The sequence below is a fragment of the Xenopus tropicalis genome, chromosome 9 (genome assembly GCF_000004195.4).
Source record: "Xenopus tropicalis strain Nigerian chromosome 9, UCB_Xtro_10.0, whole genome shotgun sequence".
Lineage (NCBI taxonomy): Eukaryota > Metazoa > Chordata > Amphibia > Anura > Pipidae > Xenopus > Xenopus tropicalis.
This window is the reverse complement of record NC_030685.2, coordinates 4,499,531-4,525,321: the sequence shown is the minus strand read 5'-3', so window position 1 is coordinate 4,525,321 and position 25,791 is coordinate 4,499,531. Positions and strand designations below refer to the sequence as shown.

Below are 25,791 nucleotides of genomic sequence, written 5' to 3'. Positions count from 1 at the left end.
CCCTAAGAAGAAGAGCCCAACTGTGGGTTTGGGGGCCCTGCATGCCCCTGGCTCCGTCATACAGAAGGAAAATGACAAGAAGATCCTGGAACTCATCTCCAACATCATCCAGCTGCTGACTGGAGAGGTGGGTGCGGCCCCCCAATCCCCCCTTATTGTTTAGTAACAGTGTATGATAATCCCTTTCTCTGGCTGGGGGATGACTGTAACATTGTGTGTGCCAGGTTGCCATAAGGTGTGAGGATGTTTCCATTTGTTGTTGCAGGAGCAGGAGAACTTGAATAAAGACAGTGCCATAATCACAGAAGGGATAAAGGAGGAGGAGCCCCAGAAGCTCTTCCCACTAGGTATGTAATGGGTACAAAATATCAGAATCCCGTGTGACTCCTGTGACTTTTCATCCTGTATCAGAGCCTGTCGGGGTTCCTGCGCTGCTGCTCCTTCTATTCCTGCATTCCCTGACACAATGAATCCCTACATATATGTATAAAATGTGATAATGATTTCTCATGCTTGTATCTCTGCCAGACGGTGAATATGAAGATAAGAGAGAGATTCCAGCTGATCTGGGAGGAACATTATGTTATAATAAGGAGCCAAGCAAGATTGGGGCTGAAGGAGCAGATTTTTGTGCCGACGGAAATCTCACAAACCCTGAAAATTCTTCAGCGGAACAGCCCTCACCAGCCAATGGGATTAAAGAGGAACCATCTTCATGGGAAGAAGGAAAATTGTCTGATTTTAGAATTATTACTGTGTCTGAATCAATACAGGAAACCATTACATCTGCCCCAATCATAGGATGCAGTCTAAATCCTAGAATGTTAGACAGTGATGTATCAAATCCAATTAAAGAGGAAGCAGCTTTATGTAACGACCAATCAGATTGCAGCATTAATCCACTTAAAGATGAGATCCAAGGAAAAGATACACCTACTCCCAACACGGAGATGTATAACTGTTCTGAGTGCCAAAAACACTTTAGAACTAAGGCCGGTCTTCTCAAGCATGAGAAAACTCACACAGGGATAAAACCATTTGTCTGTTCTGTGTGTGAGAAACGTTTTGCTTGGTATTCAGATCTTATTGTACATCAGAGGAGTCACACAGGTGAGAAACCGTTCTCTTGTTCTGAATGTGGGAGATGTTTTTCATATCCTTCAGACTTAAATAGACACTACAGAATTCACACAGGAGAGAAACCATGCACTTGTTCTCAATGTGGGAAACATTTTACGTCTCACTCTGACCTTGTAGTACATCGAAGAAGTCACAGAGTAGAGAGACTATTCTCTTGTTTTGAATGTGGGAAACAGTTCAAACATCACTCACAACTTACTGTACATAAGAGAATCCATACCGGAGAGGCACTTTATTCTTGTTCCGAATGTGGGAAAGATTTTAAAGAACGGTCGACCCTCAGTGTACATTTGAGAACTCACACAGGGGAAAAACCATTTCCCTGTTCCCACTGTGAGAAAAGTTTTGCTCGTCGTTCCGATCTTGATAGACATCTAAGCGTTCACAGAACAGAAAGACCATTTCCTTGCTCTCAGTGTGGGAAACATTTTGCATGTATCTCAGACCTTAATGTGCATCACAGGAGTCACATAGACGAGAGACCGTTTCGTTGTTCCGAGTGCGGGAAATGTTTTAAAAAGAACTCGCACCTTACAGTACATGAGAGAATTCACACAGGGGAGAAACCATTTTCTTGTTCCGAATGTGGGAAGAGTTTTACTGAGCGCTCAAGTCTAAATGTGCATCAAACAATTCACACAGGGGAGAAACCATTTTCCTGTTCTGAATGTGGGAAATGTTTCAGCAATCGAGCAGGCCTTAGAATCCATAAAAAATTTCACACGGGAGAGAAACCATTTTCCTGTACTGAATGTGAGAAAAGTTTCACCTATCGTTCACACCTCACCGTACATCTCAGAGTTCACACAGGGGAGAAACCCTACACTTGCACTGAATGTGGGAAAGGTTTCACCCGCCGTTCGCACCTTAACGTACATCTCCGATTTCACACAGGGGAGAAACCATTCACTTGCCCTGAATGTGGGAAATGTTTTGCTCATCGTTTCCAGCTCACAGCACATTCCCATTCACACACGTGAGATGAAACCGTTTCTGGTAATAACTGTACCTATACAGTGATGAGTGGGTAACATAGAACTATGATGCTACTGAGCTATGATTCCTTTTGGTTAATGTATGCTTAATGTTCTGTACTTTTGCAATGCTTATTTTTCATTGTGAATTTTGCCCGTTAGTAGGGTATGTGGTGATTCTGAGTATGAGGATAGTTCAAGGGGAACTTAACACTTGTTTGAGTACTTTACAATTTACATATATTTTTCTTTATATTTTCATATTTGAGTTTTTCCACTAGACAGTGCACAGGGGTATGCCCATGGGTTAGGTGTCTGCAAGTCTGCTAATTTTCCCCCAAGGCATAGTCATAGGGCCACATTCATCAAAGTACGAATCTGAATCATGAAATCCAATATTTTCTGATGATTGCGAAAGTCACGAAAATTCAGTTCGTTTGAATACGAAGATCTCGTACTTACTATCCGAAATTTCCGGATTGAAACGATCGTTTGCAATTGGCAATCCGATACTCACAAAATGTTACGATCGTAAACTGCGGGAAAACCTTTCTGACTCTGAACCTTCAGTGCATGATTTTGGAAGCCTCCCATAGGGCTCAATGGCACTCTGCAGCTCCAACCCGGCCCAAGGAAAGTCTCCCATAGGGCTCAATGGCACTCTGCAGCTCCAACCCGGCCCAAGGAAAGTCTCCCATAGGGCTCAATGGCACTCTGCAGCTCCAACCCGGCCCAAGGAAAGTCTCCCATAGGGCTCAATGGCACTCTGCAGCTCCAACCCGGCCCAAGGAAAGTCTCCCATAGGGCTCAATGGCACTCTGCAGCTCCTACCTGGCCCAAGGAAAGTCACGATATCGAAGCTTGAATGAATTTGAAACTTTCCTACTCGGCGCGACAAATACGATTTTGTCACACAAGTACGAAAAAAGTTGTGCAAATTATTATTATTTCCACTATACTACCTAATATTGATGTGTGACCCAGCCTAAACCCACTGGTTGGGTGGGTTGGGATGACACCATTGGCAGGTTGTAGGCGCCTTCGGGTTGAATGCTTCCTTCCGCCCTCCCCACCTGTGACCTTAGACTGTCAGCTTCTGGCTCCTTCAATTTATAATCGCGTGCCTGCCCCGCCCATCCCTTTCGTGATGTCAGAGATGGACTGGTCAGGCGTGGGTCTATAAATAGAGAGGGTTTGCCAGGTCGAGTAGGGTTTAGGTTGGAGCGGGTAGGTAAGGGTCTTCTGCCTAACTATCTAGGCATGTCAGTCTATCAGCCTTGTGCTTAGTCATAGATCAACATTTCAAAATATTAATGCTGTAGGAAGGGAATGGGGAGGAGAGCTCTGTGTGTGTTCCCCTGTAGCTCCTTTCTGTTGCTGCTTATGGCTCTTCCCTGCTGCACTCACCTATGGATTTGCCTGGGGATCTCTCAGCTCCATACAGTCATGTGTAAAAATATGTAAACCCGTGGCAATTTTTTACTCAACAGATGTGATCGCCATATCTACAATATCGATACAGGTGATACAACAAATATGACCATTTTTATTTAGTACAACTTTTAGTAAATCCCAACACTTATCCCCAGCTTTAATCCCTAAAATTAGAGTCAAGTGCAAATGATTAGAACAGCGTGAGGAACCTGTCTGATCAAGTTGGTTTCTCAAGTCAGTGCCACGACTGAAGAGGCTCACTGGGGCCTTTTAAAAGAAGCTTATAGATGCTTATCAGTCTGAGAAAGGGTAAAAAAATATCCTGAAACAACTGGACATCGATCATTCCACTCATCTATAAGTGAAGATTTCATAAAGCTGCCAAATTGAATAGGCCAGGCTGTCCCAGCAAGATCAACCCGAGAGCAGAAGGAAAGATGCTGAAAGAAGTATCAAAGGGCGCTAGAATTTAATTACACGACCTACAGGTAGTTGTACCCACCACTGGTGTCAAAGTGCATTAGTTTACCATTAGAAAAATATGGAAAAAATAGTTTTGCCCATGAACACCTAGGACTAGACACAGGGTCGGACTGGGGGGTTAAGGGCTCACCGGGGCTCCCGTCCCAGGGGCCCTACAGGTGCCCCCAGCTGAGCGTATCTCCTACCCCCCCCAGGGGCCCCCCTAACCCCCCTCGCAGGGCCCCCCACCCGACGTCCTCCCCCGAGTGTGCAATTTTGACGCGTCAGGGGAGGAGCGGTCGGGAGGGGGAGTGCTGGCAAGGGTCGGGTCTGGGCCGCTGGGGCCCACCGGGATTTTTCCCGATGTCCCGGCGGCCAAGTCCGACCCTGACCAGACATAGACTTATGCAACAATGTGTTAGCATAGACTGAGCTTCTTTGTCAGAAGAACCTTATACCAACTGTAAAGCATGGAGGTGAAAATGTTATGGTTAGGCTTTGCTGCATGAGGGTGTGTACAGCGCCCCATTATAGAATCCACTATGAACTCTTCATTGAACCAGAGGGAGTTTGAGGAGAACTTGAGACCATTGAGACTAAGGGGCACATTTACTAACCCACGAACGGGCCGAATGCGTCCGATTGCGTTTTTTTCATAATGATCGGTATTTTGCGATTTTTTTCGGAAAATTGTCACGACTTTTTCGTTACCAATATGATTTGCGTGAAAAAACGCGAGTTTTTGGTAGCCATTCCGAAAGTTGCGCAAAATCTGGCGATTTTTTTCGTAGTGTTAAAACTTGCGCGAAAAGTCGCATTTTTTTCGTAGCGTTAAAACTTGCACGAAACGTCGCGCCTTTTAAGTTAACGCTATGAAAAAAGGCGCGACTTTTCGTGCAAGTTTTAACGCTACGAAAAAATCGCCAGATTTTGCACAACATTTGGAATGGCTACGAAAAACTCGAGTTTTTTCGCGCAAATCGTATTGGTAACGTAAAAGTCGCGATAATTTCCGAAAAGTCTTAAAGTCGCCGAAAAAATCGCAAAAAATACGAAAAAGTCGCAAAATGTTCGTTTTCCAATCGGAATTTTTCCAATTCGGTTGGAATTCGTGTCTTAGTAAATCAGCCCCTGAAGCTCAAAGTGGACTTTGAGAAATAAATATTTCTGGAATAAAACATTCCAGTTGAGGGTGAACTGAAAAAGCCTCGAGCATTGTGTAGCTGATTACACAAAACATGTCTCCCAGTCAGAGACAGACAGACAGACAGGCACAGCTACTGGGGCAGTTTCTGCCATAAGAGGCAATGCTAATGCTAATATTTGAGCCAAGGGGATGCTTACTTTTTCCACATAAGGAAATGGCATATCTGTTCATTTTTTAGTTGAATAAATATTTGAACTTTCCCTTTTTGTTCAGTTGCCTCACTTTTACCTATAGTGTTTGTTTGTGTATGTGGGTGTGTGTGAGACTGAGTGTTTCCATGTGTACGTTGTTGTGCAGTGGGGAGGGGAATGGGTATCTATGGCCGCTGCACCGAGGGAACCTGCCCAATACCAGCCCAAGACCCTAGCATTAATTATATTTTAAATATCAGCTGGCCAGATTTCCGCATACTTTATACCATATAATTTTGTTGGGAAAGACACCAAAATGCCTATATATTTATATCTCACTCGGATCATACTGTACATCAAAGAAGCGAAAAAAGTAGAGACTTTACTTGTGAATGTGGGAAACATAATAAGATTAAAGGGGTAGTTCACCTTTCAATTAACTTTTAATATGATGCAGACGTTGATATTCTGAGACAACTTGCAAATTGGCCTTCATTTTTTATGGTTTTTCAGTTATTTAGCTTTTTGTTCAGCACCTCTTCATTTGGTATTTTAGCAGCTATCTGGTTGCTGGTTGCTATGTACCCTACCAATCAGGCCGTGGTTTAAACAAGAGATGCTAATATGAATTGTAGAGGGCCTGCATAGAAAGATAAGTAATAAAAAGAAATAATATTAAAGGAGATATATGGAATAAACCCCTAACCCTGTAGGCAATTATGAATAATATCCGGTGCTGGTTTCCCTTTGGGCTAAACATTAACCCTATCTGTAACAATGGCCCCTTTATTGGAGCTCCCTATAGATCCTCTCAGGTCCCTGTCTGGGTTTCACATGAGGGGTGGGCGTGTCCTAACGGTCCCTGCCAGAAGCACAGTAGGAGGGGGAGATAATTCAGCCAGCAGGAAGTGGCACAGATGGGCGGGGCTAGTGGGGTTTTTGTGGAATTTCTCAATAAATCAGTCAGAAACACAACTTTAAGCACAATCCTTCTATATCTAGAGGAGTATAATTCCCTGGTACATTCTTAATTTTTATAGGATATGTCTCCTTTAATAAAACTGGAGCCTCACAGAGCAATAGTTTCTGGCTACCGGGGTCAGTGACCCCCATTTGAAAGCTGGAAAGAGGCAGAAGAGAAAAATGATTTTCTGTATACAATCTACTTTGCTCTTAAATATGTCCTGGGGGGTATGTATAAGTGTAAGCAATTTATTGGTGAGGGGTAAAGAAGGGAATATAGGAAACAATGGTTGTGGGTTGGACTTGTTATTATTTATGTGGGGAAAAAGAAGTCGCTGCCATTTAGGAAATATTTTGAAATCAGTTGCCCTAAGATCCAGCCCCTGTCCCTTACTAACCCGATCCTGCTTCCCAGTGAGAGAGAGAGGCTGCCTGTATCTGGCTGGGAAAAGACACTCACTCATTGGCCAACACTGAGGGGGGTGGGACAAAGCCAGCCAGTAGCAGCCAGTGTGTCCTGCAAACCAAGCCTGATAGTGTCAGTGTAGCTTGTCACTTCCTGACAGGGGCTGGGTAACTTGCTGCAGAGCATATGATTGGACTGATGTGTGGGACATGGAATTAGGGGTTGAGAGTAATTTTTCTACCTGCAGACAAAAGGAATCAGAAAGAATTCAAAAGAATTTACAGAGCTCTAACTAAACTTGGAGTGAAAACTAGATGTACACATTGTACATGAGGAGAACTCACAGATAGCAGCAAGCAGGGAACTCTGGGAACTTCCGCACAGGTAGGTACTGACCCCCCACAATATACTGAGCCCATATGTGCTGCTAAATCCCCTGCTGCCTCCCTTATTCCTACCTTGTGTGGCACCGACCGACCGCCATTTACCCCCCTCACTCTCCTGTACTATGGGCTGTGTGTGTGGCACTGGGGTTACTCCTGCTGGGAGCTGTGGGACTGGGGGTCGGTGGGACTGGGGGTCGGTGGGAGCTGTGGGACTGGGGGTCGGTGGGACTGGGGGTCGGTGGGAGCTGTGGGACTGGGGGTCGGTGGGACTGGGGGTCGGTGGGAGCTGTGGGACTGGGGGTCGGTGGGACTGGGGGTCGGTGGGAGCTGTGGGACTGGGGGTCGGTGGGACTGGGGGTCGGTGGGAGCTGTGGGACTGGGGGTCGGTGGGACTGGGGGTCGGTGGGAGCTGTGGGACTGGGGGTCGGTGGGAGCAGTGGGACTGGGGGTCGGTGGGAGCTGTGGGACTGGGGGTCGGTGGGAGCTGTGGGACTGGGGGTCGGTGGGAGCTGTGGGACTGGGGGTCGGTGTCCAATTCTGTAATCTTAAATAGCAACTAATATAATTGTTCCAGGGGCACTTCCAGACCAGTCCCTCCCAAAAGGAGCCAATGGGAATGTGGGAGGAAGCGAGTGACCCAGTGATGGGGAAGAAGGATAAAAATGAGGAGCGGAAGGAGAGAATCCTGAATCTCACACTGGAGATTATCTATCTGCTGACTGGAGAGGTGAGGGGGGCACTGTGAGTGGCACAGTGAGAAGAGACTGTCTGTCTGTACAAAGGGGGTCTCTCTGCTGCGTTACACACTCATCATTCTCTCTCCCTCTCAATACATAGGGCTACGTCATCCCTAAGAAGAAGAGCCCAACTGTGGGTTTGGGGGCCCTGCATGCCCCTGGCTCCGTCATACAGAAGGAAAATGACAAGAAGATCCTGGAACTCATCTCCAACATCATCCAGCTGCTGACTGGAGAGGTGGGTGCGGCCCCCCAATCCCCCCTTATTGTTTAGTAACAGTGTATGATAATCCCTTTCTCTGGCTGGGGGATGACTGTAACATTGTGTGTGCCAGGTTGCCATAAGGTGTGAGGATGTTTCCATCTATTTTTCCTTGGAGGAGTGGGAGTATATAAAAGGAAACAAGGCCCTTTACAGGGAAGGGATAAAGGAGGAGGAGCCCCAGCAACTCCGCCCACTGGGTGAGTAATTTATCCGGGGTTGGGAGAAATGTCCCCTGTGGATAGAAATGGACCAGCCAGACCCACTCAGATACCGGCTGATCCTGAGCGCTGTAGGCATCGGGGAGCTATCAGCCCACTAGGCTGCTCAGTCTCCCTTCTCTGCCGGCACCATTGCCATTTGTGCTTTTGGGCCGCAGTGAGATTGGACTCAGCACCACATTAAGGATTTATATGTGACTTTTCATCCTGTATCAGAGCCTGTCGGGGTGACAGTTCCTGCGCTGCTGCTCCTTCTATTCCTGCATTCCCTGACACAATGAATCCCTACATATATGTATAAAATGTGATAATGATTTCTCATGCTTGTATCTCTGCCAGACGGTGAATATGAAGATAAGAGAGAGATTCCAGCTGATCTGGGAGGAACATTATGTTATAATAATGAGCCAAGCAAGATTGGGGCTGAAGGAGCAGATTTTTGTGCCGACGGAAATCTCACAAACCCTGAAATTTCTCCAGCGGAACAGCCCCCACCGGCCAATGGGATTAAAGAGGAGGCGGTTTTATGGGAAGGGGAAAACCAATCAGATTGTGGCATTAATCCACTTACAGAACAGATACAGGGAACAGACACACCTACTCCCAACACAGAGACGTATAACTGTTCCGAGTGCCATAAACACTTTAATAATAAGACCAGTCTTGTCCGGCATCACAAAACCCACATTGGAGTGAAACCTTATTCTTGTTCTGAATGCGGGAAATGTTTCGCTCGTCGCGCGCATCTTACTGAGCATCTAACAACTCACACAGGGGAGAAACTGTATTGTTGCGCTGTATGTGGGGAAAGGTTTTCCTATCATTCACAAATCCACAGGCACTACAGGATACACGGGGGAGTCAAATCCTTTCCCTGCTTTCATTGTGGGGAACATTTTACATCTCGCTCCAACCTTATTGCGCATCGCAGAAGTCACCGAGTAGAGAGACTTTACTCTTGTACTTTGTGTGGGAAACACTTTGAACATCGCTCACAACTTACTCTGCACAGGAAAGCCCATACGGGAGAGGCGCCGTATTCTTGTTCTGAATGTGGGAAAGATTTATAAGAACGCTCGAGGAAAATGCTGCAACTGTTGCACAGGCTTTGCCCTGCATCTCGGAGTTCACACAGGGGAGAAACCATTCACTCATACTGAATGTGAGAAATGTTTTATGCATCATTCCCAGCATTCTACATCTCGCTCTGCACAGTAGTAACTGTACTCAGGTAACTACTCAGGGTTGGAACTAGGGGAATGCAGAAGAGGCACCTAGGTCACAACGATGAGGGGGGTGCCAGGCAGGTAACTCTTCTTCCTACCCCTAGTCCATATTCTCTTACCCTCGCCACCACTTGGTACCTCCAACGACTGTCACATGGCGGAGGGTGCTGGGCAAAGGTGGTCGTTCCGGTTGCCCCGACCGTGACTGTACCTACAATGATGAGTAACACACAATTATGCCATTAAATTATGATTTCTTTTGGTTAAAGTATGCTTAATCTTTAATAAACATTTAATGGTTTAGGCTGCATGTTTTTGTATATTAAGTTTTGCACTTTTGTAGGGAATAAGTGTAAAGACTGTTAAAGGGGAACTACACGCCCCAAAGTATTGAAAAATTGCTCAGATTGCTGCCCAGCTTACATACATATTTCTTTTAGTTTTCCTATTAACATTTCACACTGCTCATATCTTGAATTTACAATGTTTACTTCCCTGTCTGGTCAGCTGGCTGCCAAAAGTTACGGATGATGGAAGTATCTTGTGACACTCCCCTGCGTGGTTTCACCTGTCAGTTTGTTCTAGGGATGCACCCAATCCACTATTTTCGGATTTGGCCAAACCCTTAGTAAAAGATTTGGGCAAATACCGAACCGAATCCAAATACTAATTTGCATATGCAAATTTGGATATGGAATGGCTAAAAAGAACCGCCCTCAAGAGTGCGGCAAATTCTGTGTTTATATGACAAAAAGTCACGTGATTGTAAGGATTCTGATTAGTTTTGTTCAGGAGCATGGATTTGGTCGAATCCGAATCCTGCTGAAAAAAGCAGAATCCCAAACCGAATCCTGGATTCAGCGCTTCCCTGGTTTGTTTAGTTTAAGAACCAGACAAGGAGAAAGAAAAGTGAGCAGAGAAGCTACAGCAGACACTTCTTGCATTAGTAACATCATTCCCTGGCAGCTGGCCAGAACAGAAGGGGGCTCTCCTGATACAAATTCATGACATTGATGTAAAACTGCTAATAGCATAAAAACCAAACCCACACTCTGCTGCTTCTGGGGGTTTATTGCTTTCCCCCATGCTTTCTAATGGCAGGGTTGGCTGTAAGGTGGGGGCTGTTACTGTGGGTGACAGGGCGAGGGGCAAATCAGGGACTGAAGAACATGCCTGCCCTGGGAGTGGCCCTTTCCCCTCAGTATTTCTTTGGTTTTGTTTCATATTATTGTGTTTAAAAAGGAGGAGCTTCCCGGACCCTTTAAAATCCCTCCCTGGAGCCACAGCAGCAGGTATGTACTATATGTATTATATTACACGACGGTTATTGCACCCAATTGGCTTAGCATATAGGAACCTCCGCGCACGTTCCACCATTTTCCCATGTGCATCGACCCGTGCCACAGAGGATCAGGCCCACACCCATCTATATATGGACTGCAGAAGGTTTAGCATTCCAATCAGAAAATTTGGGGCCCCATACATTATTTATATGGGGCCCCCTATGAACACAAGCACACCTACCTACCTGCCCCTTCTCTGCGCTGTCATTGCTTGGAAGTTGCATACGTTTTTGCATGTTATATAAGCATAGGGGCCCAATGATCTTGCTGTGGGGCCCAATAACCAGTCAGTAGTAATTCATAAAAATAGTAAAAATAATTAATGTGGTAATAAGTCAGTAATTGGGGTGGGGGGGTCAGTGGAGTTTATATGTAATTACATAAGCATTGCATAAGCGTCGGGGCCCAATGATATTGCTTTGGGGCCCAAAAACCAGATGTTACTCTATAATAAGCAGTTCATATAATGAGCTACAATGAATAATTAATGACTAGTGATGAGCGAATCTGTCCCGTTTCGCCGAAAAATTCACGAATCATTGAAAAGATTCGCGAAACAGTGAAAGATTCACGAAACGGTAAAAATGTCACGTGTCAAAAAAATTTGTCGCCGCAGCTATTTTTTTGACGCCCGGCTATTGTTTTGTCGCCCGCGGCTATTGTTTTGTCGCCCAGCTATTCTTTTGTCGCCCACGGCTATTCTTTTGTCGCCCGCAACAATTTTTGGACGCGTGGCGAATTTTTACGCGGCTAATTTTTTCATTAGAGGGGATTATAGGCAGTTAGGGGATGTTCTTTTTTCCCATAAAAACAATCAGCGCACCAGAGGTCACCCCTTTAGATTAGAGGAACGGAGCTTCCATTTGAAGCAGCGTACATAGTGCCATTGTGATTGGATTAGTGGAAGAGTATATATGCTGAGGACTTCCCATACCAGTCAGTTGAACTGAAGAAGCTGCTCGGATGAGTAGTGAAACGTCTTCAATGATTACTAAACAAGTCCAGTTGCTTCAAATTTATTTATACTAGATATACCATGACCTGGATGAATGAAAATCTTCATAGACAGCGTAGGGGGTTCCTCACGGTGAGGGCAGTGAGGGGGTTGGGGAATGCCCTTCCTAGTGATGGGGTAATGGCAGACTCTGTTAATGCCTTTAAGAGGAGCCTGGATGAGTTCTTGATCAATCAGAATATCCAAGGCTATTGTGATACTAATACCTACAGTTAGTATTAATGGTTGTATATATATAGTTTATGTATGTGAGTGTATAGATTGGTTAGTATAGGTTGTGTGCTGGGTTTACTCGGATGGGTTGAACTTGATGGACAATGGTCTTTTTTCAACCCTATGTAACTATGTAACTATATGTAACTATATCCGTTTCGCGAAACAATCCGCCAATGGCGAAACGCAGAAATTTGCCGCAAATCCATGCCTGGCAAAACATTTCAACCATCACTATTAATGACTAATAAGTCAGTCAGTTCATTGGGGGCGGTGGGATTTCCCTTCAGTTTATTAATTCACTGGGGCTCAGCGGGGTTTGTGCCTGCAAAGCTTCTCTGCATTGGCTTTTGCTTTATACACAAGGTACTTATGTTTCTAGGCAAGTTACGTATATTTGTAGGCAATCCTTGTGGAAGTTACGTACGTTTTAGTAACTTCATAAGCAGTGTGGGACCCTGGGCCATTTATATAGCACAATATATATACAGTCGCTATCCCAGCAGCTCACAGTCTAATCACACAATTTCCCTTCAGATGCCAAGGCAGGAATCTACAGAAAAGCACTAGGGCCACCAAAAAAAAAACTAAATTCTATTGAATTATGACTCTTAATCTCATAATTATGACTTTTAAAAATGATGAGTTTTAACAGAAGGTTTTGTAGAAACAGAAAAAAAAAATCTGACTCTTTAAAAAGTCATAATTCACCAGAATTTTGTTTTTTTTGCGTTTTTCTGTAGGAATCAAACTCAGGCCCCCAGCACTGCAAGGCAGAATTGCTACCCACTGAGGCACCATGCACAATATAGATATATCTATAGATAAGGAGTTGCTAAAGGGAACTGCTATGCGTGTGGTGGGAGAAGGCAAAACACTGTAATTCATTGAATAAAAAAGAAAGAAAAGAGAGTGGGTGGGGCAAACAGCGTCATTAGTACCCAGGGTGCCCTGCCAACCAACCCTGACCCGCTCCTGCTTCCCAGCTCTGTTTGCCCGGGGAGACAGACAGCGCTGCCCATAACTGTGCTTGAGGGGCGGGACACACTCACTCATTGGCTGTCACCATAAAGGGGCGGGACACACTCACTCATTGGCTGTCACCATAAAGGGGCGGGGCACACTCACTCATTGGCTATCACCATAAAGGGCGGGACACACTCACTCATTGGCTGTCACCATAAAGGGGTGGGACACACTCACTCATTGGCTATCACAATAAAGGGCGGGACAAAGAATGCAAACAGCACAAAGCGTGGCCTCCCATTCAAACCTCAGTCAATGGCAGTGACGCTTCTGTCGCTTCCTAAAAGGGGCGGTGCAGAATGTTAAAGAGGACATGACTGGCTTACTGGTCAGAGGGGAGGGACAGGATGTTAGGAGATGGGGACATTTTTCTAACTGCAGACAAAAGGAACGGATCCACATGGATATCTGGTTAAAACTAAATCTGAATTAGTTTTTTTAATTTTATATCAGAGATCTCATAGAGTCCCCCCCGGGACCATTGGTTTGTAGCCGGAGCAGGGAACTCTGGGAACTTCCGCACAGGTAGGTACTGACCCCCCACAATATACTGAGCCCATATGTGCTGCTAAATCCCCTGCTGCCTCCCTTATTCCTACCTTGTGTGGCACCGACCGACCGCCATTTACCCCCCTCACTCTCCTGTACTATGGGCTGTGTGTGTGGCACTGGGGTTACTCCTGCTGGGAGCTGTGGGACTGGGGGTCGGTGGGACTGGGGGTCGTGGGAGCTGTGGGACTGGGGGTCGGTGGGACTGGGGGTCGGTGGGAGCTGTGGGACTGGGGGTCGGTGGGACTGGGGGTCGGTGGGAGCTGTGGGACTGGGGGTCGGTGGGACTGGGGTTACTCCTGCTGGGAGCTGTGGGACTGGGGGTCAGTGGGACTGGGGGTCGGTGGGAGCTGTGGGGGTCGGTGGGAGCTGTGGGGACTGGGGGTCGGTGGGACTGGGGGTCGGTGGGAGCTGTGGGACTGGGGGTCGGTGGGAGCTGGGGTCGGTGGGAGCTGGGGGTCGGTGGGACTGGGGGTCGGTGGGGACTGGGGGTCGGTGGGAGCTGTGGGACTGGGGGTCGGTGGGAGCTGTGGGACTGGGGGTCGGTGGGAGCTGTGGGACTGGGGGTCGGTGGGAGCTGTGGGACTGGGGTCGGTGGGAGCTGTGGGGGTCGGTGGGAGCTGTGGGACTGGGGGTCGGTGGGACTGGGGTCGGTGGGAGCTGTGGGACTGGGGGTCGGTGGGAGCTGTGGGGGTCGGTGGGAGCTGTGGGACTGGGGGTCGGTGGGACTGGGGGTCGGTGGGAGCTGTGGGACTGGGGGTCGGTGGGAGCTGGGGGTCGGTGGGACTGGGGGTCGGTGGGGACTGGGGGTCGGTGGGAGCTGTGGGACTGGGGGTCGGTGGGAGCTGTGGGACTGGGGGTCGGTGGGAGCTGTGGGACTGGGGGTCGGTGGGAGCTGTGGGACTGGGGGTCGGTGGGAGCTGTGGGACTGGGGGTCGGTGGGAGCTGGGGGTCGGTGGAAGCTGTGGGAGCTGGGGGTCGGTGGGAGCTGTGGGACAGGGGGTCGGTGGGACTGGGGGTCGGTGGGAGCTGTGGGACTGGGGGTCGGTGGGAGCTGTGGGACTGGGAGTCGGTGGGACTGGGGGTCGGTGGGAGCTGTGGGACTGGGGGTCGGCGGGAGCTGTGGGACTGGGGGTCAGTGCTGCAGGGAGTTTGGGGATTGCTTTTTACTTGCATTATACTCCTAAATATAGGAGGAATGTGCATGCTAAAAGAGAGAATGTCCCATGCTAAAATCTTCTTTAATAACAACAAAGTAAGTGTTTATAGTTTACAAAAAAATCACAAGTATCTACACTCATTAATTCCAGGGGCACTTCCAGGCCAGTCCCTCCCACAAGGAGCCAATGGGAATGTGGGAGGAAGCGAGTGACCCAGTGATGGGGAAGAAGGATAAAAATGAGGAGCGGAAGGAGAGAATCCTGAATCTCACACTGGAGATTATCTATCTGCTGACTGGAGAGGTGAGGGGGGCACTGTGAGTGGCACAGTGAGAAGAGACTGTCTGTCTGTACAAAGGGGGTCTCTCTGCTGCGTTACACACTCATCATTCTCTCTCCCTCTCAATACATAGGGCTACGTCATCCCTAAGAAGAAGAGCCCAACTGTGGGTTTGGGGGCCCTGCATGCCCCTGGCTCCGTCATACAGAAGGAAAATGACAAGAAGATCCTGGAACTCATCTCCAACATCATCCAGCTGCTGACTGGAGAGGTGGGTGCGGCCCCCCAATCCCCCCTTATTGTTTAGTAACAGTGTATGATAATCCCTTTCTCTGGCTGGGGGATGACTGTAACATTGTGTGTGCCAGGTTGCCATAAGGTGTGAGGATGTTTCCATCTATTTTTCCTTGGAGGAGTGGGAGTATATAAAAGGAAACAAGGCCCTTTACAGGGAGGGGATAAAGGAGGAGGAGGAGCCCCAGCAGCTCCGCCCACTGGGTGAGTAATGCGTGCAGGACACCAAAAATCAGAACCCTGTGTGTAACGGTAATTATAAAAGGAGAAGGAAAGGTAAAAACTCAGTAAGCTTTATCAGAAAGGTCTATGTAAATACAGCCATAAGTGCTCACTGAAATGCTGTACTGAGTCCTCTATCAAAAGAAAAAGGATTTATTGTCTCTTTTATCTCCTGTGCCAGAGCTCAGCTCTCTCCTCTCTCCTGCTCCCCCCTCTTATAATAATGCTAAGAACTTACTCCCCTCCTTAGGAATGTGTGATCTGAGCCATACAGCAAGAAGCTTCCTCATAGTTTTACAAACTGCTTATGTACAGCAGTCTTGGCCTTGGTGCAGAAGTGTGGCATTATGGGAATTTTCTTTACAGAGCTCAGCGTTTTTTTTTTTTTCCCTATGGGGCCTCTGGTCATCTGAACAGGAGAAATATGGGGAGACTTAAGGACACTACTGAGAGAATGAGAGAACTGAAGATTGTAAAGGGTTAAACACCAACATCAAGTCTCAGGCTCAAACAGAGACCCTTAATTAAATATGCAACAAGGGACTGTGGGAAGGTGACACACTTATCTGGGTTATCGAACAATTCGGAGCCAGACCAGCTGGGGTAATTGGTTTCTATGGATCTATTGATCAAAAAAGGGAACTGTGGACCTAGAACTGCAGGGGGAGCAGCTATAAGAAAATATGGAATATAAGAAAGGATCCATATCTCCATTGCTTCAAGGTTCACGTCCTCATAAATCAGGTATTGGTTATGAGGAGGCCCCATGCTTCCCAGTGATACCAAACAGGGACTGCCCTATACCCAGTTACTGACAGCTCATACCTGGGGTCCCAATTCTGTCGGGGTGTGTGCCCAGGTTTCCAACTCTTTCCTCAGGGGGACACAAAGGAATTACTTGGTAACGTACATAGGGTTTCTGTGTGTTTTATTCTCTTTTTATTGTATTTACTGTTTTGCATATATGTTTTTCTTTTTGTAGTATCTTCGTATATGCACTGTTTACTTTTGTAATATTAAATATACAATTTAATAAGTTTTTACCTTTTTCTCTAAGAAGATCTCACGTAGCTTGTATGAACGCTTGGGCCTAAATGTACTAACTTCTTGTCTGTGAGTAGAGGGAAAGTTGTCTGTGTAACTGCTAATTAACTAGTTGACTGCTAGCAGGAGAGTGTGTTTGACTGTAAATTAACCCTTTGGCTGCTAGAGTGCTTGTTGATTTAGTGGAAGCTAACCCTGACTGCAGTGAGAGAGAGTGAGTGATACAGTTTGTGTATTAGGAATAGTACCTGTTGCAGAGAGCAGGGATCTATTTCTATTGCCTGTTAATGATAGATGGTGGCAGCGAAAAGTTATTTGGGGCAGTGGTGTGTTTGGGGGTGTCTGATGTTAGTCTAACCTGTGTGTAAGCTGACTGAATGTAACCCCTTGTTTCCCCGTCCCGGTGTCATACGCGTTTGAGAGTGGCCTGATAATGAATTCTCATGCTTGTATCTCTGCCAGACGGTGAATATGAAGATAAGAGAGAGATTCCAGCTGATCTGGGAGGAACATTATGTTATAATAATGAGCCAAGCAAGATTGGGGCTGAAGGAGCAGATTTTTGTGCCGAAGGAAATCTCACAAACCCTGAAATTTCTCCACTGGAGCAGCCCCCACCAGCCAATGGGATTAAAGAGGAGACTGCTTCATGGGAAGAGGGAAACCAATCAGATTGCAGCATTAATCCCCTTACAGAACAGAGACAGGGAACAGATATACTTACTCCCAACACAGAGACGTATAACTGTTCTAAATGCCATAAACATTATATTACTATGCATGGCCTTCTCAATCATCAGAAAAGTCACATAGGACCAAAAAGATTTGTCTGTTCTGTGTGTAAGAAAGATTGTAAGTGTCATTCACACCTTATTGTACATCAGAGAATTCACACGGGAGAGAAACCGTTCTCTTGTTCTGAATGTGGGAAAAGTTTTGCACGCCCAACACAACTCACAGAACATAGAAGAACTCACACAGGGGAGAAACCCTATTGCTGTTTCATGTGTGGGAAAAGGTTTTCATATCGCGCACAATTTAATGAACACAAAAGAAAGCACACAGCAGAGAAATCCAAGCTTGTTTCTTTGCCAGATGGTGATTATGAAGATAAGAGAGAGATTCCAGCTGATCTGGGAGGAACATTACGTTATAATAATGAGCCAAGCAAGATTGGGGCTGACGGAGCCGACAGAAATCTCGAAATATCTCCAATGAAACAGCTCCCACCAGCCAATGGGATTAAAGAGGAGGAGGCAGCTTCATATAAAGAGGGAAACCAATCAGATTGCAGCATTAATCCCCTTCCAGAACAGATACAGGGAACAGATATACTTACTCCCAACACAGAGACGTATAACTGTTCTAAATGCCATAAACATTATATTACTAAGCGCGGCCTTCTCAAGCATCAGAAAAGTCACGTAGGACCAAAAAGATTTGTCTGTCCTGTGTGTAAGAATGATTTTAAGTGTCATTCACAATTTATTGTACATCAGAGAATTCACACGGGAGAGAAACCGTTCTCTTGTTCTGAATGTGGGAAAAGTTTTGCTCGTCCAACACAACTCACAGAACATAGAAGAACTCACACAGGGGAGAAACCCTATTGCTGTTTCATGTGTGGGAAAAGGTTTTCATATCGTGCACAATTTAATGAACACAAAAGAAAGCACACAGGAGAGAAATCATTCACCTGCTCTCGATGTGGGGAACATTTTACATCTCACTCAGATGTTATTGCGCATCGAACAAGCCACAGAGAAGACAGACCTTTCTCCTGTTCTGAATGCGGGAAACAGTTTAAGCGGCAATCACACCTTAAAGTACATCACAGAATCCATACTGGAGAGAGACCTTTTTCCTGTTTCGTATGTGGGAAAGACTTTATAGACCTCTCAAGCCTCAAAGTTCATTTGAGAACTCACACAGAGAATAAGCACTTCCCATGTGTCTCAGACCTTCCCACAGGAGAGAGACCGTATTCTTGTTCTGAGTGTGGGAAATGTTTTACAGACCTGTTGCTTCTCAACGCGCACCAGAAAACTCACTCGGTTGAGAAACTATTTTCATGTTCGGAATGTGAGAAAAGTTTCACCTCCCCCTCAGAACTTAAAATACACGTCAGAGTTCACACAGGAGAGAGACCGTACACTTGTACTGAGTGTGGGAAATGTTTTAGCCGTCGCGCCCACCTCAACGAACATCTCAGAGTTCACACAGGAGAGAAACCATTCACTTGTACTGAATGTGGTAGAAGTTTTGCACGTCGCTCCCACCTTAGCATACATCGCAAGGCTCACAGAGGAGACAAACTACACTCTTGTGCTGAATGCGGGAAAGGTTTTGCCTATCTATCACAACTTACCATACATCTCAGAGTTCACACAGGAGAGAAACCATTCACTTGTACTGAATGTGGGAGAGGTTTTGCGCGTCGTTGCCAGCTTATTGCCCATTGCCAATTACATAGAAAGGAACCATACACCTGTACTGAACAATTGTCTGATAATAATACACAGTGATGAGTGAGTAACATACAGTTGTGATGCTATCAGTTATGATTCCTTTTGGTTAACATATCCTTTATCTTTAGTAAACTTTTTATTGTGAGTTTTGCTCTTTGGTAGAAAATTATATTTGCAGTTTTACATTCATTTGTGTGAGGCTGTTTATTTCCCTTTTAATATTTTAGGGTAGTCGGCATCTAGATACAGGATCCAATACCCATATTAGGCCACACTTTTGTGACTTGACTGAACTGATTTGACCAAGTGGCCCACATATCAATCAGACAGATCATTACACAGAACTGTGAGCCAGTAAACTTCCAGAGCAACTACCAACACCACTCTCTCTTTACTAGCAGAATCTATGCCATTGGTAATTAGATTCCTATTACCGTATATACTCTAGTATAAGCCGATCCGATTATAAGCAGAGGTACCTAATTTTACCTAAGAAAACTGGAAAAACTTATTGACTCGAGTATAAGCCTAGGGTGGAAATGCAGCCGCTACTGCTAAGTTTTAATAATCAAAATAAATACCAATAAAATTACATTAATTGAGGCATAAGTGGGGTCTATGTTTTTCAATATTTATTTCAAAGAAAAACAGTAAACTAGCTCTGTAAGCGGAGAAGAGGGTCAACAAAAACAATATGAGTACTACCCCACGCTTATTGCACATTGGAAAACTGGCAGCAGACCCGGTCCCGGAGGGATGTAAGGGGAAATAAGTATTGCTAGTGGGAGCCTAGGCCAGGGCACTAGGGGGTCTAATTTGCACACAAAGGAGAGGGTGCTAGTCTAGAGGGACCCATGGCACCCGACTCGAGTATAAGCACATTTTGGGTGCTGAAAGACTAGGCTTATACTCGAGTATATACAGTATCTTTGTCATTGTTCGGCTGTCTTTATGTCTGCATACACAGAGACCCATTGTTTACCTCTTGTAGATGAAGAGTTTTCTTGTTTCCAGACCTAAAGGTCTCCAAAGAATTGTGTAAATCATCACTGCCTCTCCTTGGGGTGTGCTAGTTGATTTCTGCTTGGAATTCAACCTGAAATCACAACAAAGCCATCTTATCCGATTTATAAAATTGCTTTTAGTCAATTTCAATCATTTTACTGAGCCATAAAAAATCCTCTTCAGCATACTAATCTACAGTAAAATAGGAAGCCTGTAGTGGCTGCCTTTTTGTCACCTACATGGGGATACTTTGGCCGTGCCTTGGCCGCTTTTGGCAAGCCCTATTACTTGTGTCTAAAGATTTTGGGTCTGGTTTCCATGCTTTCTAATGGCAGGGTTGGCTGTAAGGTGGGGGCTGTTACTGTGGGTGACAGGGTGAGGGGCAAATCAGGGAGAACATGTCTGCCCTGGGAGTGGCCCTTTCCCCTCAGTATTTCTAAGTAAATGCCCTATTTATTGCACTCACGCTCACCAACAAGGTGCACTGTCAGTAAGAACTTATTTGGCGTTAGTAGGCATCCGTGACAAGCCATGACAACAAGTTTATACCTATTATAAGTAACATCTTACAGAAAATTTTATTGAATAGGGTCTCTAGGGACAAAACAATATTTTATTCAGGGATAGTGTTTAGTAAAATTAATGAAATATATGTCCCTTTGATAGTGGGCAATGTTGGATATATACTGAATAATCTAAGACAGCAATTGTTTTCTGTGAGCCATATTCTACCTCATAGAGGAATATCCTGAGAGGAATTTGCCTGACAGGAAAGGGAGAGACACGGCATTTGCCCACAGACTCTACTGCCTCCCAGCCCTGTGTCACAGGGAACAACTGCGCTACTGCCTTTAGCTGGGCGGGAACACACTCACTCATTGGCTAGGAGCGGAGGGGGCGGGACAGAGACAGCCAGTAACACCGGTTCCTGTCACTTAGGGACCTGCTCCTGATACTCACCTCTGTTTCCCGGGGAAAAACTTGCCTGTTGCCTGTAGCTGGGCGGGGAAACACAGAACCCGCTCACTCATTGGCCTAAACTGGAGGGGGCGGGACAGAGACTGTCAGTGTTACTGGCGGCTAAACCTGACCGTTTCCCTGAAGCCCGAAGCATAAGTACCATGGGCGGGGCTAAGGATGTGACTGGTTTAATAGGCGGGACGGGGTGGTCAGGGGCTGAGGGGAATCACTGTAACTGCACATACTGGGAATCAGTGGCCTCTGCTTAGTATGGGGCTGGGATTGGCGGGTACAGTGTGGGTGAGGGGAGCTGGGAGATATCTGTGCGGTACATAGATATGTAGGGAATTGTCTCCCATCCCTTACTGAGCAGCTCTCACTCCCACCTCCCAAGCCCCCGGGACCATTGGTTTGTAGCCGGAGCAGGGAACTCTGGGAACTTCCGCACAGGTAGGTACTGACCCCCCACAATATACTGAGCCCATATGTGCTGCTAAATCCCCTGCTGCCTCCCTTATTCCTACCTTGTGTGGCACCGACCGACCGCCATTTACCCCCCTCACTCTCCTGTACTATGGGCTGTGTGTGTGGCACTGGGGTTACTCCTGCTGGGAGCTGTGGGACTGGGGGGCGGTGGGACTGGGGGTCGGTGGGAGCTGGGGGTCGGTGGGACTGGGGGTCGGCGGGAGCTGTGGGACTGGGGGTCGGTGGGACTGGGGGTCGGTGGGAGCTGGGGGTCGGTGGGACTGGGGGTCGGTGGGAGCTGTGGGACTGGGGGTCGGTGGGACTGGGGGTCGGTGGGAGCTGGGGGTCGGTGGGAGCTGTGGGACTGGGGGTCGATGGGAGCTGTGGGACTGGGGGTCGGTGGGACTGGGGGTCGGTGGGAGCTGTGGGACTGGGGGTTGGTGGGACTGGGGGTCGGTGGGAGCTGTGGGACTGGGGGTCGGTGGGAGCTGGGGGTCGGTGGGAGCTGTGGGACTGGGGGTCGATGGGAGCTGTGGGACTGGGGGTCGGTGGGACTGGGGGTCGGTGGGAGCTGTGGGACTGGGGGTCGGTGGGAGCTGGGGGTCGGTGGGAGCTGTGGGACTGGGGGTCGATGGGAGCTGTGGGACTGGGGGTCGGTGGGACTGGGGGTCGGTGGGAGCTGTGGGACTGGGGGTCGGTGGGAGCTGTGGGACTGGGGGGTCGGTGGGAGCTGTGGGACTGGGGGTCGGTGGGACTGGGGGTCAGGGGGAGCTGTGGGACTGGGGGTCGGTGGGAGCTGTGGGACTGGGGGTCGGTGGGACTGGGGGTCGGTGGGAGCTGTGGGACTGAGGGGGCGGTGGGACTGGGGGGCGGTGGGAGCTGTGGGACTGGGGGGTCGATGGGAGCTGTGGGTCGGTGGGAGCTGTGGGACTGGGGGTCGGTGGGACTGGGGGTTGGTGGGAGCTGTGGGACTGGGGGTCGGAGGGAGCTGTGGGACTGGGGGTCGGTGGGACTTGAGGTCTTTGATAGCAACTAATATAAGTGTTTATACTATGCTTCTAAATCACCCATATCTGCACCCATTAATTCCAGGCCATTCCCTCCCACAAGGAGCCAATGGGAATGTGGGAGGAAGCGAGTGACCCAGTGATGGGGAAGAAGGATAAAAATGAGGAGCGGAAGGAGAGAATCCTGAATCTCACACTGGAGATTATCTATCTGCTGACTGGAGAGGTGAGGGGGGCACTGTGAGTGGCACAGTGAGAAGAGACTGTCTGTCTGTACAAAGGGGGTCTCTCTGCTGCGTTACACACTCATCATTCTCTCTCCCTCTCAATACATAGGGCTACGTCATCCCTAAGAAGAAGAGCCCAACTGTGGGTTTGGGGGCCCTGCATGCCCCTGGCTCCGTCATACAGAAGGAAAATGACAAGAAGATCCTGGAACTCATCTCCAACATCATCCAGCTGCTGACTGGAGAGGTGGGTGCGGCCCCCCAATCCCCCCTTATTGTTTAGTAACAGTGTATGATAATCCCTTTCTCTGGCTGGGGGATGACTGTAACATTGTGTGTGCCAGGTTGCCATAAGGTGTGAGGATGTTTCCATCTATTTTTCCTTGGAGGAGTGGGAGTATATAAAAGGAAACAAGGCCCTTTACAGGGAAGGGATAAAGGAGGAGGAGGAGCCTCGGCAGCTCCGCCCACTGGGTGAGTAATGGGTGCAGGGCACAAAACATAAGAACCCCGTGTGTAACTGAACTTATATGTGACTTTTCATCCTGTATCAGAGCCTGTCGGGGTGACAGTTCCTGCGCTGCTGCTCCTTCTATTCCTGCATTCCCTGACACAATGAATCCCTACATATATGTATAAAATGTGATAATGATTTCTCATGCTTGTATCTCTGCCAGACGGTGAATATGAAGATAAGAGAGAGATTCCAGCTGATCTGGGAGGAACATTATGTTATAATAATGAGCCAAGCAAGATTGGGGCTGAAGGAGCAGATTTTTGTGCCAATGTAAATTTGACAACTGCTGAAATTTCTCCAGTGGAACAGCCCCCACCGGCCAATGGGATTAAAGAGGAAGGGGCTTTATGTGAAGGGGCAAACCAATCAGATTGCAGCATTAATCCCCTTACAGAACAGATACAGGGAACAGATACACCTACTCCTAACACAGAGACGTATAACTGTTCTGAGTGTCATAAACATTATATTACTAAGCGCGGCATTCTCAAGCATCAGAAAAGTCACGTAGGACCAAAAAAATTTGTCTGTTCTGTGTGTAAGAATGATTTTACGTGTCATTCACACCTTATTGTACATCAGAGAATTCACACGGGAGAAAAACCGTTCTCTTGTTCTGAATGTGGGAAAAGTTTTGCTCGTCCAACACAACTCACAGAACATAAAAGAACTCACACAGGGGAGAAACCCTATTGCTGTTTCATGTGTGGAAAAAAGTTTTCGTATCGCGCACAATTTATTACACACAAAAGAAAGCACACAGGAGAGAAATCATTCACCTGCTCTCGATGTGGGGAACATTTTACATCTCACTCAGATCTTATTGCGCATCGAACAAGCCACAGAGAAGACAGACCTTTCTCCTGTTCTGATTGCGGGAAACGGTTTAAGCAACAATCGCACCTCAATGTACATCACAGAATCCATACTGGAGAGAGACCTTTTTCTTGTTTCGTATGTGGGAAAGACTTTATAGACCTCTCAAGCCTCAAAGTTCATTTGAGAACTCACACAGAGAATAAGCACTTCCCATATATCTCAGACTTTCCCACAGAAGAGAGACCGTATTCTTGTTCTGAGTGTGGGAAATGTTTCACAGACCTGTTGCTTCTCAGTGCTCACCAGAAAACTCACTCAGTTGAGAAACTATTTTCATGTTCGGAATGTGAGAAATGTTTCACCTCCCTCTCAGAACTTAAAATACACGTCAGAGTTCACACAGGAGAGAGACCGTACACTTGTACTGAGTGTGGAAAATGTTTTAGCCGTCGTGCCCACCTCAACGAACATCTCAGGGTTCACACAGGAGAGAAACCATTCACTTGTACTGAATGTGGGAAATGTTTTGCACGTCGCTCCCACCTTGGCATACATCGTAAGACTCACACAGAAGACAAACTACACTCTTGTACTGAATGCGGGAAAGGTTTTGCCTATCTATCACAACTTACCTTACATATCAGAGTTCACACAGGAGAGAAACCATTCAGTTGTACTGAATGTGGTAGAAGTTTTGCACGTCGCTCCCACCTTAGCATACATCGCAAGGCTCACACAGGGGACAAACTACACTCTTGTGCTGAATGCGGGAAAGGTTTTGCCTATCAATCACAACTTAACAGACATCTCAGAGTTCACACAGGAGAGAAACCATTCAGTTGTACTGAATGTGGGAGAAGTTTTGCGCGTCGTTGCCAGCTTATTGCCCATTGCCAAATACATACAAGAAAGGAACCAGACACCTGTACTGAACAATTGTCTGATAATACTACGCAGTGATGAGTGAGTAACATATAGTTCTGATGCTATCAGTTATGATTCCTTTTGATTAATATAGCCTTAATCTTTAATAACCTTTTAATGCATATTTTTATTGTAAGTTTTGCTCTTTGATAGAGAATTATATTTGCAGTTTTACATTCATTTGTGTGAGGGTTTTTATTTCCCTTTTAATACTTTAGGTGAGTCGGCATCTAGATACGGGATCCAATACCCATATTAGGCCACGCTTTGGTGGCTTAAATGACCTGATTTGACCAAGTGGCCCACATATCAATTAGACAGATCTTTACGCAGAACTAAGAGCCAGTAAACTTCCAGAGCAACTACCAACACCACTCTCTCTGTACTAGCAGAATCTGTCATTGGTAATTAGATTCCTGCCCTCGTATCTTTATACAATTGTTCAGCCATCCCTACGTCTGCATACACAGAGACCCATTGTTTATCTCTTGTAGCTGATGAGTTTTCTTGTTTCCAGACCTGAAGGTCTCCAAACAATTCTGTAAATATTAAAAAGGCAGAAATCTGACATTACTAATAACGTGTATAGAGCAAGCTATATGCACCTCCGCCCCCCCCCCCCCCCCCAGCCCATTCTTCTTCTTCTTCTTCCTCCTCCTAAACCAACTAATCAGCTCAAAGTATGTAACAGACATGTCAAGCAG

General features: G+C 46.8%; 4 protein-coding genes across 4 annotated transcripts; all 4 read left to right on the top strand.

The window, feature by feature from the left end:
- Positions 1-392: 392 nt before the first annotated feature.
- On the top strand, positions 393-19,353 carry LOC116407553 (oocyte zinc finger protein XlCOF22-like). Its single transcript, XM_031893003.1, has 2 exons — positions 393-543; positions 17,173-19,353. Exons 1-2 carry the CDS (start codon positions 510-512, stop codon positions 19,218-19,220), a joined length of 2,082 nt encoding a protein of 693 aa, XP_031748863.1. The 5' UTR covers positions 393-509; the 3' UTR covers positions 19,221-19,353.
- Positions 550-2,670, top strand: LOC101733601 (gastrula zinc finger protein XlCGF28.1-like). The gene has a single exon (XM_031893050.1). The coding sequence runs from the start codon at positions 822-824 to the stop codon at positions 2,118-2,120; it is 1,299 nt and encodes a 432-aa protein (XP_031748910.1). The 5' UTR covers positions 550-821; the 3' UTR covers positions 2,121-2,670.
- On the top strand, positions 7,078-9,850 carry LOC108648870 (gastrula zinc finger protein XlCGF53.1-like). Its single transcript, XM_018097428.2, has 6 exons — positions 7,078-7,101; positions 7,678-7,830; positions 7,941-8,078; positions 8,176-8,302; positions 8,663-9,172; positions 9,222-9,850. The coding sequence occupies exons 2-6, from the start codon at positions 7,714-7,716 to the stop codon at positions 9,266-9,268; spliced, it is 939 nt and encodes a 312-aa protein (XP_017952917.2). The 5' UTR covers positions 7,078-7,101; positions 7,678-7,713; the 3' UTR covers positions 9,269-9,850.
- A 3,428-nt stretch (positions 19,354-22,781) lies between the features above and the next one.
- On the top strand, positions 22,782-25,267 carry LOC116407563 (oocyte zinc finger protein XlCOF7.1-like; the record flags this gene model as incomplete). Its single annotated transcript, XM_031893051.1, has 4 exons — positions 22,782-22,826; positions 22,937-23,074; positions 23,172-23,301; positions 23,505-25,267. Coding segments are annotated over 4 exons (1,932 nt in total), but the record flags the coding sequence as incomplete, so codon positions are not given.
- Positions 25,268-25,791: the final 524 nt, after the last annotated feature.